General features: G+C 33.2%; 1 protein-coding gene across 17 annotated transcripts in view; it reads left to right on the top strand.

Annotated features, from left to right (window-relative positions):
- Positions 1-18,747, top strand: part of srrm3 (serine/arginine repetitive matrix 3) — a 207,346-nt gene that overhangs the window by 173,838 nt on the left and 14,761 nt on the right. For 7 of the 17 annotated variants that reach the window (XM_073951857.1, XM_068221391.2, XM_068221390.2 and 4 more), the window contains one exon: positions 14,314-14,516. In XM_073951857.1, coding sequence (XP_073807958.1) covers positions 14,314-14,516 — 203 coding nt within the window. Of the gene's footprint in view, positions 1-238; positions 364-8,533; positions 8,576-8,610; positions 8,683-13,590; positions 13,611-14,313; positions 14,517-18,747 lie in introns of those variants that run through there. The other 10 variants (XM_073951855.1, XM_068221387.2, XM_073951861.1 and 7 more) reach the window with 9 other exon arrangements.

The following is an 18,747-nucleotide window of genomic DNA, read 5'->3' as shown; positions in this document are numbered from 1 at the left end:
CAACAAACAACAGTATTAATGCAACTGAAGAGTGCCGAATTGTTCATAAATCTGGTCAACACTTCTCTGGGCCGGATTGCATGCATCAGATCAGAAGTGCTGCTCATGCTCTTTCTCTCTCCTTTCATTTGCTTAATTCATCCCTCTGTTTTTTGTTGATTTCTTGACCTCTATGAATTCACATGATCTCTTCCCACAAATAAATGCCCAAACTTTTCTGTCTTGTTTGTGTAAAAAGCATTCATATGATTTGGAACTGGACCGAGTAGATTAAATGGGTATGTCTACTGGTTTTCTCTTGTCAATAACAGTTGAAACTCTCATTTCCTGCTCAGTTGTGTATCAGGTGTATCAAAGAGCCGCTGTGAATAAGATTGTACTTTATTTCTGATCATGTTTCTGTGATGTAAGGTGAAAGATTGTTAATCATGAGCCAGTGGTTTTCATTAACCACTCCCTCAGACGCTTTCAGCCAATCAGCTGTCATTCTGGTTCTGCTGCGAGGATAAATGAGTCTGAATGTTACAATCACAGATAGGAAATAGGCGAATTAGCTCCGCCATCTTGGCAAGGTCAATGAAGTGCATTTGAATATTAATTAATTAGTTAATTCATTCATTCATTCATTCATTCATTCATTTATTTATTTATTTATTTATTTATTTATTTATTTATTTATTTTTTTATTTTTTATTAATTTTTTCTATGTATGTATGTATTTATTTATTTATTTATTTATTTTTTATTTATTTTTTTATGTATTTTTTTTTTTTATTTATTTATTTATTTAATATGTGACACTAATCTTTACAGTTTTGATTCATACAGTGTTTATATTTGTTACTACATTTTTTATTCAACAATATATATATATATATATATAATTTCCAAAATTAACAGAGAGAAGATTTGTTCAACACATTTCTAAACATAATAGTTTTAATAACTCATCTCTAATAACTGATTTAATTTATCTTTGCCATGATGACAGTACATAATATTTGTGTAGGTATTTTTCAAGACACTTCTATAAAGTAAAAAAAATATATACATACAAATTATACAAATACATACACTAGATATCTAATTCTGACACTGAGCATGCGGCCATACCGCCGCCATATTTGTACAGGGGACAAAATTCATTCGACTGCACTAATCAATACTAAAGCCAATCTGATGATGCTGGACTTTTACACTGCGCACAGGTGTAGTAATGAGCAAACTTAGAAAACTAAGCATGAAGATAGAACAATTCATAGGTAAGATTTTGTTTTTTACGTTTTTGTATGTTACGAACTTTTGTGCTAAATAGGTCACGTAATTGATGATAATACAGTCACTTACTGCACTGACCATGAGGCGAAAGAGCACCAACTCGCACTGTTATTAAGCTTAAGCTAGTTTTGTTGAATAAAATCAACAAACATTGTAAGTGAAATATGACAACAAGATGCTGCGGTGCTAGAAACTTGTATTAATGTTGACTAAGTGAAGTAACGGCTAGTTTAAGGAACTTATAAGGGTGCTTGGTAAAAGATTGAATATTAAAAATGTTATATACCATTTAGATCAGAAAGGTGGATATGCACGTTGGTTCACATGAGTCCTTCATAATGGAGACTCGTTCACAAATGAATCACTCCGTTAGAATTAGAAGTGAAAGCGGCAAACGGATTCGATCAAATTTAACAGGGAGGGAGGATAATACACTTCCATGCACACAAACACACACTCTTTGTCAGCAATGCCTATGCGATCACTTATCTATCGATGTAGAAAAGTGATGTAAAATAATAATTTTCATAATTCAAAACAAATATTTGCCTACTGACCACCAGGAAAACTCCTTATCATATATACACACACACACACACACACACACACACACACACACACACACACACACACACATACATACATACATACATACATACATATATATATATATATATATATATATATATATATATATGGCTCTGGATGGACAGTTCTCCGCTCTACTTTACTCCAACATTCATTTCAGAGGAGTGCTACCCTACCCAAAATGACGGTTCTATTGGCAACTTCCAATAGACAACAATAGCATAGGCGACTTCTAATGTAAATATCTATGCATATTAATAATGATTTTATATATATATATATATATATATATATATATATATATATATATATATATATATATATATATATATATATATATATATATATAATTATGGTATATCTTCAAGGAAGCTGATTTTTACTTAATATTTTGAAAGATTTATGGCATAAAAGAGAAATCTGGCATTTTGACAATGTAATTTTGTGTATTTCCACAAAAATACCTGTTCAACGTAGGGTTTTATGTTCCAGGCTCACAAATATAATAATAATATGCAAAAACAAAAGTGGATTTATTGTACAGGCGTTGTTCAATGCAACTCTAAAGATAAATATTCAAAAGACATAAAACATTTCATCTTTTTATTTAGTTACAAACCTGCAGGCAGAGGTCTGTGATTATAAATATATCGTTTACAAATCATTTTACTAATGCATATATTGCTTCATTTTTATTTTTATTATTACATTCTATATTACTGTTTCTTATTTTAAACAACAAGGCAGATTGAAAATGCACTTGATCATTACCTTTCCAATTTGTAATATTTCTAGTTTACCAATTAGAGTTTGCTATTTAAAGGGACAGTTCACCCCAAAATGAAAACTCTGTCATTATTTCCTCATCCTAAACATGTTTTAAACCTGTTTGAGTTCCTTTGTTCTGATGAACACACAAGTAGATATACTGGAGAATGATGACCTAAAAAACAGCCTACTGTTCCTACTGTGGATGTCAGTTGAATAACCCAGGCTCATTCTGAAAACGTACCCCTATATACATTTCTGGAGAGCGCCAAATACATCCCAGGAGCTTCTTTTTGCAGTTTTTGTTTCATGAATCTACCAGACGCCGCTGTGTACGCTATTTCAGATCTCAAATTTCTCTCACGAGTGCCATTCGCACCTGCTGTTCTCACGTAAATCCACCAGAGGCCACTGTCGACTGATTGACTGACCGATAAACTTACCCACCCTCCTCCTTCCCTAAAACCCAACCAATAGTGTTTTCAAAAGCACAGATTGACCCACCCACCCATTTCCCCAAACCCAAACGAAAAGTCCTCGCCTGATTTTTACTACATTTCCAGATTTTATCACATTTTCACCCTATTTATTTAATTTTTTAGCTTTTGTTTTTGTCTTACCCGCTTTCTGGAACCGTTCTTCACTGGTCTCGAGCCCAGTCGTTGTGGTCAACTATTCTGTGCATCTTAAGTCCACCAATATAGATGACGAGCCATTGGAAAAACTGGTAACGTCAGTAACATGGTCAGCTGGTAAACGCAAAAAGGAACAGCGTCATACTGCCTCATAGCATTTGTTTTAAGGATGAAATGCAGCCATACGTACCTCTGGCTTCATGTAATGTAATGTGTATTTATACAGCACGTATATTGTATATGCCCATACATCCAAATTGATTCACAATCATGAGTGAGGGTCTCTTCACACCACAAACAGTGTGCAACATCCTGTTGGATGATGCGTCGGCAGCCACAGGACAACGGCGCCAGTGTGCTCACCACACACCAGCTCTAGGTGGAATGGGGAGACAGTGATAGAGCCAATTCAGTGGATGGGAATAAGTAGGAGGGCATAATGGGTAGGAACTGATTTAGGGACTTTGGCCAGGAGACAGGGGTTACACCCCTACTCTTTACCAGAAGTGCCATGGGTTTTTTAATGACCAAAGGAGGCAGGACCTCGGTTTAACATCTTATACGAAAGACAGGATACATAATTCACAATCTTCAGGAATGTATATAGGGCTACGTTTTCAGAATGAGCCTATGTTGCAATAACTGCTTTTCCCTCCAAAATTTTTCAGAATAGCTTAACAGAATAAAAAAATCATTAAATGCACGTGTCTCTGAGCAACTGCTGAGAAAGAAAAAAAAAAAAAAAGTAAAAATAAAAATAAATATATATATATATATAAATAAAAAAAAAAAATATATATATATATATATATATATAAATATATAAATATATATATATATATATATATATATATATATATATTTTTATATATATATATATATATATATATATATATATATATTTTTTTTTTTTTTTTTTTTTTTTTTTTTTTGGGGTGCGCTGTCCCTTTAAGAGTGCAATCTCGCAACATTACCCAAAATTCCTAAAGGTATAAAATATTTGTGTGTGTAAATGACATTCTCATTTCAATGCATTATTATCTGTGATTTTAAACAGCCGACAGATTCATGAATTCTCTCTTTGGGTAACGGCTGCCGAATCCTACGAGTTGTCGATTCAGACGGTTTCCACCGACACGGTCTCATTTCTGTCGCACATTTCTGTCAATAACCAGGTTTTTAACACTTGAGCAGTAATGTCTGTCTAGATGTTGGACAGGGACGAGCAAACCAGCGCTCTGCAGAAAACAATACTACACTAAATAGGCCGATAAAAGTCATTTTAGTAAAGTCGATACACTAAAAGGGACCCAAGCCATTTTGGTTGACTCTTCCCAAGCGAATGTGGCACCTCTGCTTTCTTTTGTGAAAGACGTTTGACAATTGCTGAGAGCAAAATATACACAAAACAAAAAACAAAAACCCAACAACAAAATACCAGCCCTAAATTGTGATTGAGCAATGGGGTTCAGTACGGTAACGGTAAGGCTTTACGAACGTGACTGGGGTCCCTTTGAGATGTTAGTTCTCCATCCTAGAAGTGACCACCCTCCACCCAACACCCCTGTCCCTCCACCCGCTCATCTGTGCTGTCCGTTGTCCCGACATGCTTTTCTCTTTTCCCATCATTTCCACATGCATGCATGGATATATTTACGTTTCCTCCTAGCAAATCGGAGATTTCTGTCTCTCATTTGATTCCTGAGCGGTAGAATGTGGCTGCACATGTGTCCAAGCGAAAAAAAAAAAAAAGACAGCAATTCATGTAGACTGCTTTTCCGAGTTTCTGATTCAGTTTGGATTCGGTTGTTTTGTTTTCTTTGTATGTCCACACTTTTTGTTTTGTTTGTTTGTATTTTTTAAAGCGCCGTCAAAACATTAATTGCGATTAATCGTTATCCAAAATAAATGTTTGTGTTTACATTATATATATATATGTGTGTGTGTGTGTATGTACTATGCATATTTATTTTATATATATATATATATATATATATATATATATATATATATATATATATATATATATATATATATATATATATATATACATATATATATATATATATATATATATATATATATATATATATACATATATATATATATATATATATATATATATATATATATATATATATATATATATATATATATATATATATATATATATATACACACATTTCCAGCAGCTGGGAAAAAAAGCATAAAATAACGGCCGTTAAATTATGGAAATATACCGTAAAATAAGAAATATTAAATTACAGAAAATTCCTTAAATTTAAATTTCTGGTAAATTTTCGTAGTTTAATATTAGTTATTTTACGGTAATTTTTTTTGTAATTTAACGGCTGTTATTTTACGTTTTTTTTCCCGCCACCCCAGTTTTTTTTTTTTACAATGTGTGTGTGTGTATGTGTATATATATCTACACACACACACACACACACATGTATATATTTGCAAAAAAAAATATTTTTATAATTTTAATATTTCTTTTAGTGCTGAGCACAGATTAATCGCGATTAATCGTATGCAAAATAAAAGTTTCTTTTGACTTAATCTATATATGTGTGTGTGTGTGTGCTGTGTATGTTTATTGTGTATATATAAATGCACACATGCATGCATATATTTAAGAAAATATTTACTTATATGTACATATAAAATATAGTAAGTAAGTATTGTGTGTTTATATAGCACATTTATTATGTATGGCCATACACAAAGAGCTTCACAAACATGAGGGGGGTCTCTTCACACCACCACCATTGTGCAGCATCCACTTGGATGATGCGACAGCAGCCGCAGGACAATGGCGCCAGTGCGCTCACCACACACCAGCTATTGGTGAAGTGGAGAGACAGTGATAAAGCCAATTCAGTGGATTTGGAGGGCATGATGGGTAAGGGCTAATGGAGGGAATTTGGCCGGGACACTGGGGTTTGATGATTTTTTTTTGATGGTCAATTCCGATTTTGTGCCTGCATCTGCTTTTTTTTTTGCTGAACTGCTTACATTATCTTTTAAAGGTGACTCGTATCCGATTGTCTGCATTTACACAGCACACGACCAGGAAAAAAAGAGCGGGCGCTGACTAACAGCTGATGATTAAAGAGCGCTCTTTTCTCTATTCCTGTATGTAATCTGTTCACAGCTTTTGACAAGGTGTTTTACTATAGTTTATGACAGAAAGGTTCTCATTTGTCCATCTTCTTTTGATATTTAGGCTTTTTTAAACCTTTAGGCATCTTAATGTAATGTCCATGGCGTGATTTATGCATGTGATGTAGCTATACACTAGTTTTATTTTAGTTTGTAATGGTTACGTGGCGGACATTTCGCTTTCTCGCTCTCATTGACATGCTTATACCTGTGCTATATGACAATATAAAAGCCGTTTAAGTCCTCGTGTATAAAATTTAAAGTTTGCGACTCTCCTGAAGTCTGTTCTGAAAAGAAAGTGTCAGACTGGACGTCATTCGCTATGGTTTTTAATGACAACTCTCATTGACAAGCGAGAAATCTGATCTGCCTGCTTACACTGCAGACAGGAGAACACAGATCTGATTCATATCGTATAAATTCCCACATATGAGCAAGGCCTGAATCTGATTTGGGTAAATCCATGGGATCCATGTGATTTGTTCCTGCTTACACTTACATGGGCCATATCCCATCTGTGCCACATGAGAGAAACAAATCGGAATTTAGTCACTACGACCGCGTCAGGACTTTGGTTTAAAGTCTCATCCGAAAGACGGCGCTCACTGACACTATAGTGTTCCCTTCACTATACTGGGGCATTAGGACTCACACAGACCACAGGATGAGCGCCCCCTGCTGGCCTCACTAACACCTCTTCCAACAGCAAGCTAGTTTTCCCATGTGCCAGGTACTGAGCAGGCTCAGCCCTGCTTACCATCAGTGAGTAAACGGTCTTGGGCTGCAGGGTGATATGGCCATATATAGAAAACATATTTGCACATGATACAACTTATATATAAACCTAAATATCTATGTAACCAAATTGTTTTGTATAGTTGTTTTAATGTATATGTGTATCACAAATACATAATAAATATACACACACACACACATGTGTGCAATACAACGTGCAATACACACACACACGTGCAACCCAGGCTCATTCTGAAAATGTAGCCCTGCGGACATTTCTGCAGACAGCGATTTACGTTGCCGGTGGTATGTATGGCTGCATTTCATTTTTTCAAGCGAATGCTACGGGGTGGTGTGACGCCGCTTCTCTTCGTGCTCGCCGGCTGACATGGAGGGCTGTCCCGCTGCACCCAGTTTGTCCGGTTAGCTTGTCGTGTACGTCGGCGGAGCGGAGACACAGAGGGGAGCTGACAGCGACGACAGCGACGACCGGGTTCGAGTCCGGGGAAGAGCGGTTCCAGAAATCAGATAAGACAAAAACAGAATCCAAAAAATGAAGTGAACGAGGCGAGAATGTGTTGAAATCTGAAAACGCGGTCAAAATCAGACGAAGCCTTTTCTTTTTCTGGACAGCTTTTGTAAATCGTTGCTTGGGTTTAGTGTGGGAAGCGGACGGGCCGACAGGTCAATCGGTAAAACCGGTTGGGTTTAGGAAAGGAGGAGGAGGAAGGTAGGTCGACCGATTTCCTCGTTGCAGTCGATTATTCAGTCAGTCGGACAGACGGTTGCTCGACAACGGCCTCCGGCGGCTTTACACAAGAACAAAGCGTACGCGAACGGCACTCGATATGCGAAAAAGCGCGCACATCGGCCTTCTTGCGGATTTGCAAAACAAAAACTGCTCAAATACTTAACTACCAGGACGTATTTCGCAGCCTCCAGAAACGTCCGTTGGGCTACGTTTCAAGAATGAGCCTGGTTTGCACACGTGTTTTGTGAAAAAGAACTTTATTTTGGATGTGATTAAACACGATTAATCTTTTTCCCCAGCACTACTTTATATCTAATACAAATTGTGTGTGTGTATATATATATATATATATATATATATATATATATAATTTTTTTTGTGTAAATATTAATATTTATGTATATACACACAATATTTATATGGTGTGTACACACACACAGAGATTATTAAGTAAATAGAAACATTCATTGGAATGCCATTAATCTCGATGAATGGTTTGACCGCGCTCTTTTTAGTTTGGTTTAGTTTTGGTTTTGTTGGAAGTCTGTGGAGTCAATTATCTTAGCCTGGATACTAAAAGAATTCATTGTCTTTTTCCCATTTCGCTGCGGAGAATTTTCCTTTCTCCTTTTTGTTTGTCCTTTTTCTTCCTTTGTTGTGTTGATATTGCATCCGTGTCACTGATTGAAGCGGAAGGTAGGTAACGCTCTGCCTACGCACGTGGAGAATGTGACAAGCACCCTAGCTTGACATCAGTGTCTCTCTCTCTCTTTTTCTCTTTGTTTATCTGAGGAAAACCAGAGGTTGGCGGGTTGTTTTTCATTCTTTTTTTTTCCTTTCAGAACTGTTTGCTCTTCTTTCATTCTCTGTTTCTTTTCGTTTTCAATCTGAAATCTACCTTTGCTTTCATGCTTCAGTCTTCAGTACACTGCCCTCCCCACAGGTCCATCTCCTGTCTGCGTTTTCTTTTCTATTTTATTATTGATTATTATTTTTCGGTAGAATGCATTTCCTGTCTGTGCCGCATTTCCTTTTGTCTTTGGTGAAATGGTACTGTACGTGTCTTATGATTTGGTCACTTTCCCTCTCTCTTTTTTTTTATATTTTGTTTTTGGATACACAAGGGCTGCTTCTGAAGGGTTTGAGCTGAGATTGTTGACAGTGTTACTTTCTTTTCATACAGTATTTACATGGTATTTTTAGGATTGCTTGGTTTGGTTTGCGTTAAAATCAGTGCATCCTTTTGATGGCAATGCAATTAGTTTAGAGTGATTTTAATGTGATTTAAAAACAGATGGATTAATATATTTTACATTGTAAACTCAGAATTACATTGTATCCCTATTTCAGACAGTTTTAGGAGCGCTATTTTTTAAGACCCCATGAAATCCGGATCAAACTTTCGTAGGTTTTGGTTCATGTGTGTGACTTTGAGTACACATATTTATTAGCAAAATAATTATTTAAAAACAAACAATAATAATTATTTGTGATTTTTCCCCCCTTGTTTTCATTGTGGTTAAACATGAAATGTATTATAATTATTTATTTAGATTTTTACAGTACAATATAAAAGTATAATCGATAAAAATCTCTAATATTTGTGATATAAAATATCCTTTTAAAAATCAGTATATTTGTATTGCCTAAAATGCAAGCATATAGTTTAAATACTTTGTTAATAATAATTTAATAGCTGAACATTTTCATATAATTTATTTTGTAGTACATATAATATCTTCAGGGTTTTTTTTATTTTATTTTTATTTTTATTTTATTTTGCATAATATTTCTTTGCTGCATTAAAGCATTAAAGGTTTGTTTGTTGCTTCATCTTATTGTCTAAAATTAGGCTTTAATACAGACATATCTCCATGCAAAATACAATTTTTATAGTTTTCTTTGGATTTTGAGGTGCTTTATTTAACACAGACCTAGCCAACATAAAAAAAGATATCAATAAATCAATAAATAGAAATCATAATGTATAATTTATATAATAAAATACATGCATATTTTTATCATTGGATAATAATAATAATAATAATAATAATAATAATAATAATAATAATAATAATATGTAATAGCTGGATATTGTAATATAATTTAATTTCTATTATATAATTAATTATTTCAGGTTTCAGTACTGAAATTAAATATGTATATCAAAAATGTAAAATATATTTGTATATGAAATACATGCAAATTAGTTTATTATTTATTAATACAAAATAGCTGAACATGTTTTATATAGTTTTGTTAATAATATATATATATATTTGTTTTATGTCAGGTTTTAGGTTTGTTTTTATAATAACCTTGCAATATATCATGATTGCATTAGTCCCTTTATTAATCTGGGGTCGCCACAGCGGAATGAACCGCCAACTTATCCAGCAAGTTTTTACGCAGCGGATGCCCTTCCAGCCGCAACCCATCTTTGGGAAAATGCTGATAATTTAATAATATATAATAGCTGAACATATATACTTTACTTTGTATTATATATTTATTTTTCAGGTTTTTTTTTAAATAATAACCTTGCAGTACAATATGAACATTATATCATGATTGCATTAAATGCTTTATTTTATTGCCAAAACAAACTAGGCTTCATCACAGGCTTATTTTACTGTTTTCTTTGTATTTTGAGCTGCGTTAGACAAAGACCAAGCCAACATAAGAAAAATAACAATCAATAAATAGTAATAAAAATACTTTACATTATAAATGCATGACAAAAATGTAACATATATTTGTTTAAAATACATGCAAATTATTTTATAATTTATATAATAATAATAATAATAATAATAATAATAATATAAATAATAATATTAATAATTATTATTATATAAATAATAATAATATAGCTGAACATATATAATTTAGTTTATATCATATATTTATTTTATTTCAGATTTTTTTTAAATAATATTTTGATATAAAAAAATTAGGCTTCACCACAAGCTTATCTTATTGTTTTCTTTGGGTTTTAAGCTGCGTTATTTGACACAGACCAAGCCGACATAAGAAAAAAATGAATTAATTGTAATAATAATAATTAATAATATGAAGTGTATAACACAAATGTATTTGTATAATGTAAAATTCTGCAAATTATTTTATAATTTATATAATAATAATAATAATAATAATAATAGCTGAACATATATAATTTAGTTTATATTAGATATTTATTTTATTCCAGCTTTTATTATTCTTTATTTTTATAATAACCTTGCAAAACAATTCGAACATGATATCATAACTACATTAAATGCTTTAATGTCCAAATTTAGGCTTCATCACAGGCTTATTTTAATGTTTTCATTGGACAGACCAAACTGACAAGAAAAAATAATAAATAAATAGTAATAAAAGTAATGCATAATATAAAATGTATAAAAAAAATAATTCAAAATGTATTTTTGTTTAAAAAATACCAGCAAATAAATAGTCCTCTTATGAATATGCATACACTTAAAGTTTTTCTGGCAGGCGTTTTCTTTGGATTTTGAAGTGCGTTATTTGATACAGACCAAGCAAAAAGAGTTAAATAAATTAATAGTAATAATAATTTATAATATAAAATGTTTAACAAAGATTTAAAATATATTTGTGTTTAAAGGACATGTAAAATATTTTATAATTAATGTATTGAAATAATAATAATAATATTTATTATTATTATTATTATTATTATTATTATTATTATTATTATTATTATTATTATTACCAATAATAATAATAATGATAATGATAGTAATAATAATAAACATAATAAGAATAATAATGATAATAATAGTAATAATATTACTACTACTACTACTACTACTACTAATAATAATAATAATAATAATAATAATAATAATGATCATTTTTAATAGCTGAACATATATAATTTAGTTTATGTAATATAGTTATTTTATTTCAATATATCATGATTGCATTAAATGCTTTCTTTTTTAATGTCCAAAAAAAATTGGCTTCAACACAGGCTTATCCTAGTGTTTTCTTTGTATTTTGAGCTGTGTTATTTGACACAGACCAAGCCAACGTAAGAAAAATAACAATCAATAAATAGTAATAAAATAATTTCTGAGATAAAATTATAACAAAAAATGTTAAATATATTTGTATATAAAATACATGCAAATTATTTTATAATTTAATAATATATAATAGCTGAACATGTATAATTTACTTTATATTATATATTAATTTTATTTCAGGTTTGAAAAACAATTAGAATTTCTGATGAATATCAACGAGTTGTCTTATGAATATGCATGCACCTGGAGTTATTCTGGCAGGTGTTTTCTTTGGATTTTAAAGCGCGTTATTTGATGCTGACCAAGCAAACAAAAGAGTAAAATGAATTAATCGTAATAATACTTTATAATATAAAATGTTTAACAAAGATTTAAAATATATTTATGTTTAAAATACATGTAAATTGTTTTATAATTAATACATTAAAATAAAAATGATAATAATAATAATAATAATAATAATAATAGCAATAATAATAATAATAACAACAACAACAACAATAATATTAATAATAATAATAACAACAACAACAATAATAATTATAATAACAATAACAATAATAATAATAACAACAACAACAATAATAATAATAACAATAATAATAACAACAACAACAATAATAACAATAATAATAACAATAATAATAACAATAATAATAACAATAATAATAATAACAGCCACAACAACAACAACAACAATAATAATAATAATAATAATGATCATTTATAATAGCTGAACATATATAATTTAGTTTATGTAATATATTTATTTTATGTCAGATTTTAGTTTATATATATATATATGTATATATCATGATTGCATTAAATGCTTTCTTTTTTAATGTCCAAACTAATTAGGCTTCAACACAGGCTTATCCTACTGTTTTCTTTGTATTTTGAGCTGCGCTATTTGACACAGACCAAGCCAACGTAAGAAAAATAACAATCAATAAATAGTAATAAAAATTATATCTAAGATAAATGCATAACAAAAATGTAAAATGTATTTGTATATAAAAAATACATAATTTAATAATATAAAATTAATATTACTTTATATAAGATATTTATTTCATGTCAGGTTTTATTTTTATTTTTTATAATAACCTTGCAATACATCATGTTCAGTATATCAGTATTGCATTAAAGGCTTTAATGTCCAAAAAACGAGGCTTCATTACAGGCTTATCCTATAGTTTTCTTTGGATTTTGAGCTGTTATTTCAAGCCAACATAATAATAATAAAAAAAAAACACTCAGAAAGCAATTTCATGGGGTCTTCAAGCGAACTTGATGGATAACCCAATAATGCACAGCGTTGAGGTTTTCAGTGTGAAGCGAGAGCATCAAAACACACACATCACAGCCAGAAGAGGGAGCTGCTGTAAAACTGCCCTCAGACCGATGGTTTCCAGCCCGCACACTGTCAAATCCCTTTGACTTTCAGTTCGTTTGTGTGTCTCTCTTTCTCTCTCTTTGGTTTGATTTTCATGCATTGTTTCATACTCACTATCCAGGGAAGGGTGTTGTGTCTTTTTCTCTTGCATTTTGTGAATCTAATGATGCACTTATGTTGCCCCACTTTTCCCTTCTCTTCATACCTTACCTACTAAAGGAGGGAATACCACTTTATTGGTAAGTGGATGTTAACCAAAAGGGAGTTGAAAAAAAAAACAGAATAACCATTTATGAAAAAATAAATAAAGCAAATGGGTCGCTGTTCACTTCTCAGCAATTGTCTGCAGGACAAAAAACAAATCCACAAGCAAGATCCATTGAGTAGAAGACCTAATTCGATTCTTGTGACTCTTTAATTTCGTTCCTTCCATTTCTGTGATGTTCTGTCAAGTTGTCTTTTATTCTTTTCGTTTTGTTTTCTTTTCTAGTTTTCACCTCTGTTTTGTTTGTTCGTAGCTCTTTCTGAAATTGAAAAAGTCCTCTACTTCTCTCTATTTACTCCAGTCTCTTTATATATTCTCTCTAAACTTCTTTGCGTTCACAGTTTGGCATTATATATCCCCCCTCCCCTATTTTATTTCGTTTTGTTTCTTTGTTTTTGATTTTCTCTTTCGGGACTCTTCTTCGTTATCGAATCATTATGGTTTTGCATGCCGAGTATTGCATGCGCTGCACAATAGAGGACTGTCTATAAGCCAGACAACAATCCTAGCACTTTCTTTTAGATATTCTTTCTTGCCAAGTACACGATAACGCTCTTTCCGCCCGGCAGGAGAAAGACTCTAATTTCACTCTTCTCTTTCTGTTTGTTCCTTTTCCACGTTTATTTCTTTTTGTTTTATTTATTTCCCTTTGGTTTGTTGGTTATGATCATCTCCAGAAGCTTCCCTCGACGTCTCCTCATGTGAGAGGTGTTAAAGGAGCTGCGGCGCAGGACGACTGCGCGGATGGGAAAGCGCCGATTTCGGAGAGCGCAGGGAGACGAGGTGGTCGGACGAGGGTGAGAGAGAAGACCGAGCACTCGCCGGCGCACAGCAGCGACTCACAGCATGAGATGCACACTAAAAGCAAGAGTCAGAAGAAGTAAGAACATTTACTGCACACTATGGGCTCTGTTTTAACCATAGATATATACACTAGATGTCGCCTGGCCTATTGTTGTCTATTGGACGGAATGCGTCAATAGTGCCGCCATCTTGCTACAGGGTAGCGCTCCTTTGAAATGAATGCGGGACCAAGGTACAGTGGAGGACTGTGGCCATGCAAAGCCAGGGATATACACATATACACACATATCTATGATCGGGAGTTTTCCTGGATGTTAGTGTGTAATTTTTTTTTCTAATTACGAAAATTATAATTTTATATCACTTTTCTACACTGATGGATCAGTGACCGCACGGGCATTCCTGACAAAAAGCTTGTGTTTGTGTGTACAGAAATGTACTATTCACCCTCCCTGTTAAATTTGATCTAATCATGTCCTGAAACACAGCTCCTCTCCTGCTTTCACTTCTCATACTGACGGAGGGAGCGATTCGTTTGTGAATGAATCCACCGAACGACTCGTTAGCCGACAATAATACAAGTTTCTGGCAGCGCAGCATCTCGTTGTCATATTTATTTTGCATTGTTTGCTGATTTTATTCAACAAAACTAGTATAAGCCGAGTGTTTAGTGCGAGTTGGAGCTGCTTTGCCGTATGGTGAATGCAGTAATTGACTGTTATCATCAATAACGTTACCTGATTAGCACAAAAGTTCAGAACATACAAAAACAGAAAAAAAATTAATATTACCTATGAAATGTTCTGCCTTTGTGCTTTGTTTTCTTTGTTTGCTCGTTACTACACCCGTAGACAGCACTAAAGTCCCGCATCTTCACGTAATAACACTGTCTTGACTAGTGCGGTTGAATGACATTTGTCCTGGGAGCACTGTACCAATGTGGCGGCGCTATTGACGCATGCTCAGGGTCCCTATGCGATATCTAGTGTATATATCTATGTGTTTTAACGATCTAAGCGCAACAGCACTAAGGGCGTGCAAAAAAGGCTCAATCCAGGTTTATTGCGGATATGTACCCAGGTCTGCATTTCTGGAAAGAGCGAAAAACATAACCGGAGGTACATCTGCTTGCAGTTTTTGTTTTTGCAGAGTCCGTTGTGTACGCTTTTTGATGATTTCAAAGTTGTCCTGTGTATCGTCTTCTTGCATAAATCCACCAGAGGGCGCAGTATACACCTTAGCTGGCCAGGGGTGTGTCTCCAAAACTTTGTAGATGTAACTTATGTTCCGCTTTTAAATAATAGGTCACCTAAACAGTAGCTTTTGTCATGAGCCACGGCTGTGTTCAAAATGGCATAAATGATTGCAAAGTGCACTGCTGAGGGAACGCAATTGTTACAGTTTTTCTCAGTTGCTTTGGTACATTTCATTCATTCATTCATTCATTTTCTTGTCAGCTTAGTCCCTTTATTAATCCGGGGTCACCATAGCGGAATGAACCACCAACTAATCCAGCAAGTTTTTACGCAGCGGATGCCCTTCCAGCCACAACCCATCTCTGGGAAACATCCACAATCACATTCACACACACACTAATACACTACGGACAATTTAGCCTACCCAATTCACCTGTACCGCATGTCTTTGGACTGTGGGGGAAACCGGAGCACCCGGAGGAAACCCACGCGAATGCAGGGAGAACATGCAAACTCCACACAGAAACGCCAACTGAGCCGAGGTTCAAACCAGCGACCCAGCGACCTTCTTGCTGTGAGGCGACAGCACTACCTACTGCGCCACTGCCTCACCCTTGGTGCATTTCTCACAACACTATTTACATTTGCACAACAGTTAATTCATTTCTCAAAACACTTAGTACAAACTGCAAAACCTAACTGATAACCTGCAAAAGAGCGCCACTTGCTCAAAATGGAGAGCTCAATCCTCAAGAGCAAGTATTAATGTCTATGAAAGTGTCAGTGTCATCAAGATGAAAAGTCATGACACCACTGATTATGAACATGTTTTCATCATGTCAGTTTACTCTGTACATTACCAACGCAAAACTGTCAGATTTTGGTGACACTTGCTGAAAATGCTCAAGACAACACCAGATACTGTTAGCATCAGCCATTTAAAAACTACAGTAAAGTTAGACATCACTGCATTTAGTGAGGTATCTGAGTACAAGACACTGAATATGTATGTTTCACATTGTTACTGCATTTGCCATTTACAATCCTAATTTATTCACAGCATTGTGCAAGAGAATAAATGCACCCTTATTTACAACAAACATACACTTCCTTTGGGTAGAGCTGTGCACAACTGTAAACAATACTGCAGTACATATTGGAACTGAACCTGCAACATACACAGGTCTGTAAACCATTCATCAAACTGTTCAATTTTTAAGACATTTTCAGGAAAATAAATATTGAATTTTATTTTTTTTCATTAAATTAGCTAGACAGATTTTGACACTAGTTCAACTTTTTTTTTTTTTAATTAAAGACTCAAGTAATGAAATGAGCACTATTAGTTTATAGTGCTCAATAGTGTTGTGAGAAATGCACCAAAGCTACTGAGAAAAACTGTAATATAAAGATGGCACAAACTGAACCGTAAAAATATTTCAAAAGCAAGTTACAACTAAGAGAGATGACTTTAATGTTTTTTTTTTTATTTTTTATTTATTTATTTTTTTGCAGTTTTTCTCAGTGGCTTTGGTGCATTTCTCACAACACTATTTACATTTGCACAACAATTCATGCATTTCTCACAACAATTAGTACAAACTGCAAAACCTAGCTGATAATCGGCAAAAGCGCTTCACTTGCTCAAAATGGAGAGCTCAATCCTCAAAAGCAAGTATCCATGTCAATCAAAGTGTCAGTATCATCAAAATGAAAAGTCCTGACACCATTGTTTATGAACAAGATAGTCATCATTTTTTCATCATGACAGTTTACTCTGTACATTTTTTCAATGCAAAACTGTCAGATTTTGGAGACAGCACTAGATACTGTTAGCATCAGCCATTTGGAAACTACAGTAAAGTTAGACATCACTGCATTTAGTGAGTTATCTGAGTACAAGACACTGAATATGTATGTTTCACATTGTTACTGCATTTGCCATTTACAATCCTAATTTACTCACAGCATTGTGCAAGAGAATAAATGCACCCTTATTTAAACAAACATACACTTCCTTTGGGTAGAGCTGTGCACAATTGTAAACAATACTGCAGTACATATTGGAACTGAACCTGCAACATACACAGGTCTGTAAATCATTCATCAAACTGTTCAATTTTTTAAGACATTTTCAGGAAAATAAAGATTGAATTTTATTTTTTTCATTAAATTATCTAGAGAGATTTTGACACTAGTTCAACTTTTTTTTTTTAAATTAAAGACTCAAGTAATGAAATGAGCACTATTAGTTTATAGTGCTAAATAGTGTTGTGAGAAATGCACCAAAGCTACTGAGAAAAACTGTAATATAAAGATGGCACAAACTGAGCCGTAAAAATATTTCAAAAGCAAGTTACAACTAAGAGAGATGACTTTAATGTTTTTTTTTTTGTTTTTTTTACAGTTTTTCTCAGTGGCTTTGGTGCATTTCTCACAACACTGTTTACATTTGCACAACAATTCATGCATTTCTCAAAACAATTAGTACAAACTGCAAAACCTAGCTGATAACCGGCAAAAGCGCGTCACTTGCTCAAAATGGAGAGCTCATTCCTCAAAAGCAAGTATCCATGTCAATCAAAGTGTCAGTATCATCAAAATGAAAAGTCCTGACACCATTGTTTTTGACCAAGATAGTCATCATGTTTTCATTATGACAGTTTACTCTGTACATTTTTCCAATGCAAAACAGTCAGATTTTGGTGACACTTGCTGAAAATGCTCAAGACAACACTAGATACTGTTAGCATCAGCCATTTAAAAACTACAGTAAAGTTAGACATCACTGCATTTAGTGAGTTATCTGAGTACAAGACACTGAATATGTATGTTTCACATTGTTACTGCATTTGCCATTTACAATCCTAATTTACTCACAGCATTGTGCAAGAGAATAAATGCACCCTTATTTAAACAAACATACACTTCCTTTGGGTAGAGCTGTGCACAATTGTAAACAATACTGCAGTACATATTGGAACTGAACCTGCAACATACACAGGTCTGTAATCCATTCATCAAACTGTTCAATTTTTTAAGACATTTTCAGGAAAATAAAGATTGAATTTTATTTTTTTCATTAAATTATCTAGAGAGATTTTGACACTA

This window comes from Danio rerio, chromosome 5, assembly GCF_049306965.1.
Source record: "Danio rerio strain Tuebingen ecotype United States chromosome 5, GRCz12tu, whole genome shotgun sequence".
NCBI lineage: Eukaryota > Metazoa > Chordata > Actinopteri > Cypriniformes > Danionidae > Danio > Danio rerio.
This window is presented reverse-complemented; position numbering and strand designations above follow the sequence as displayed.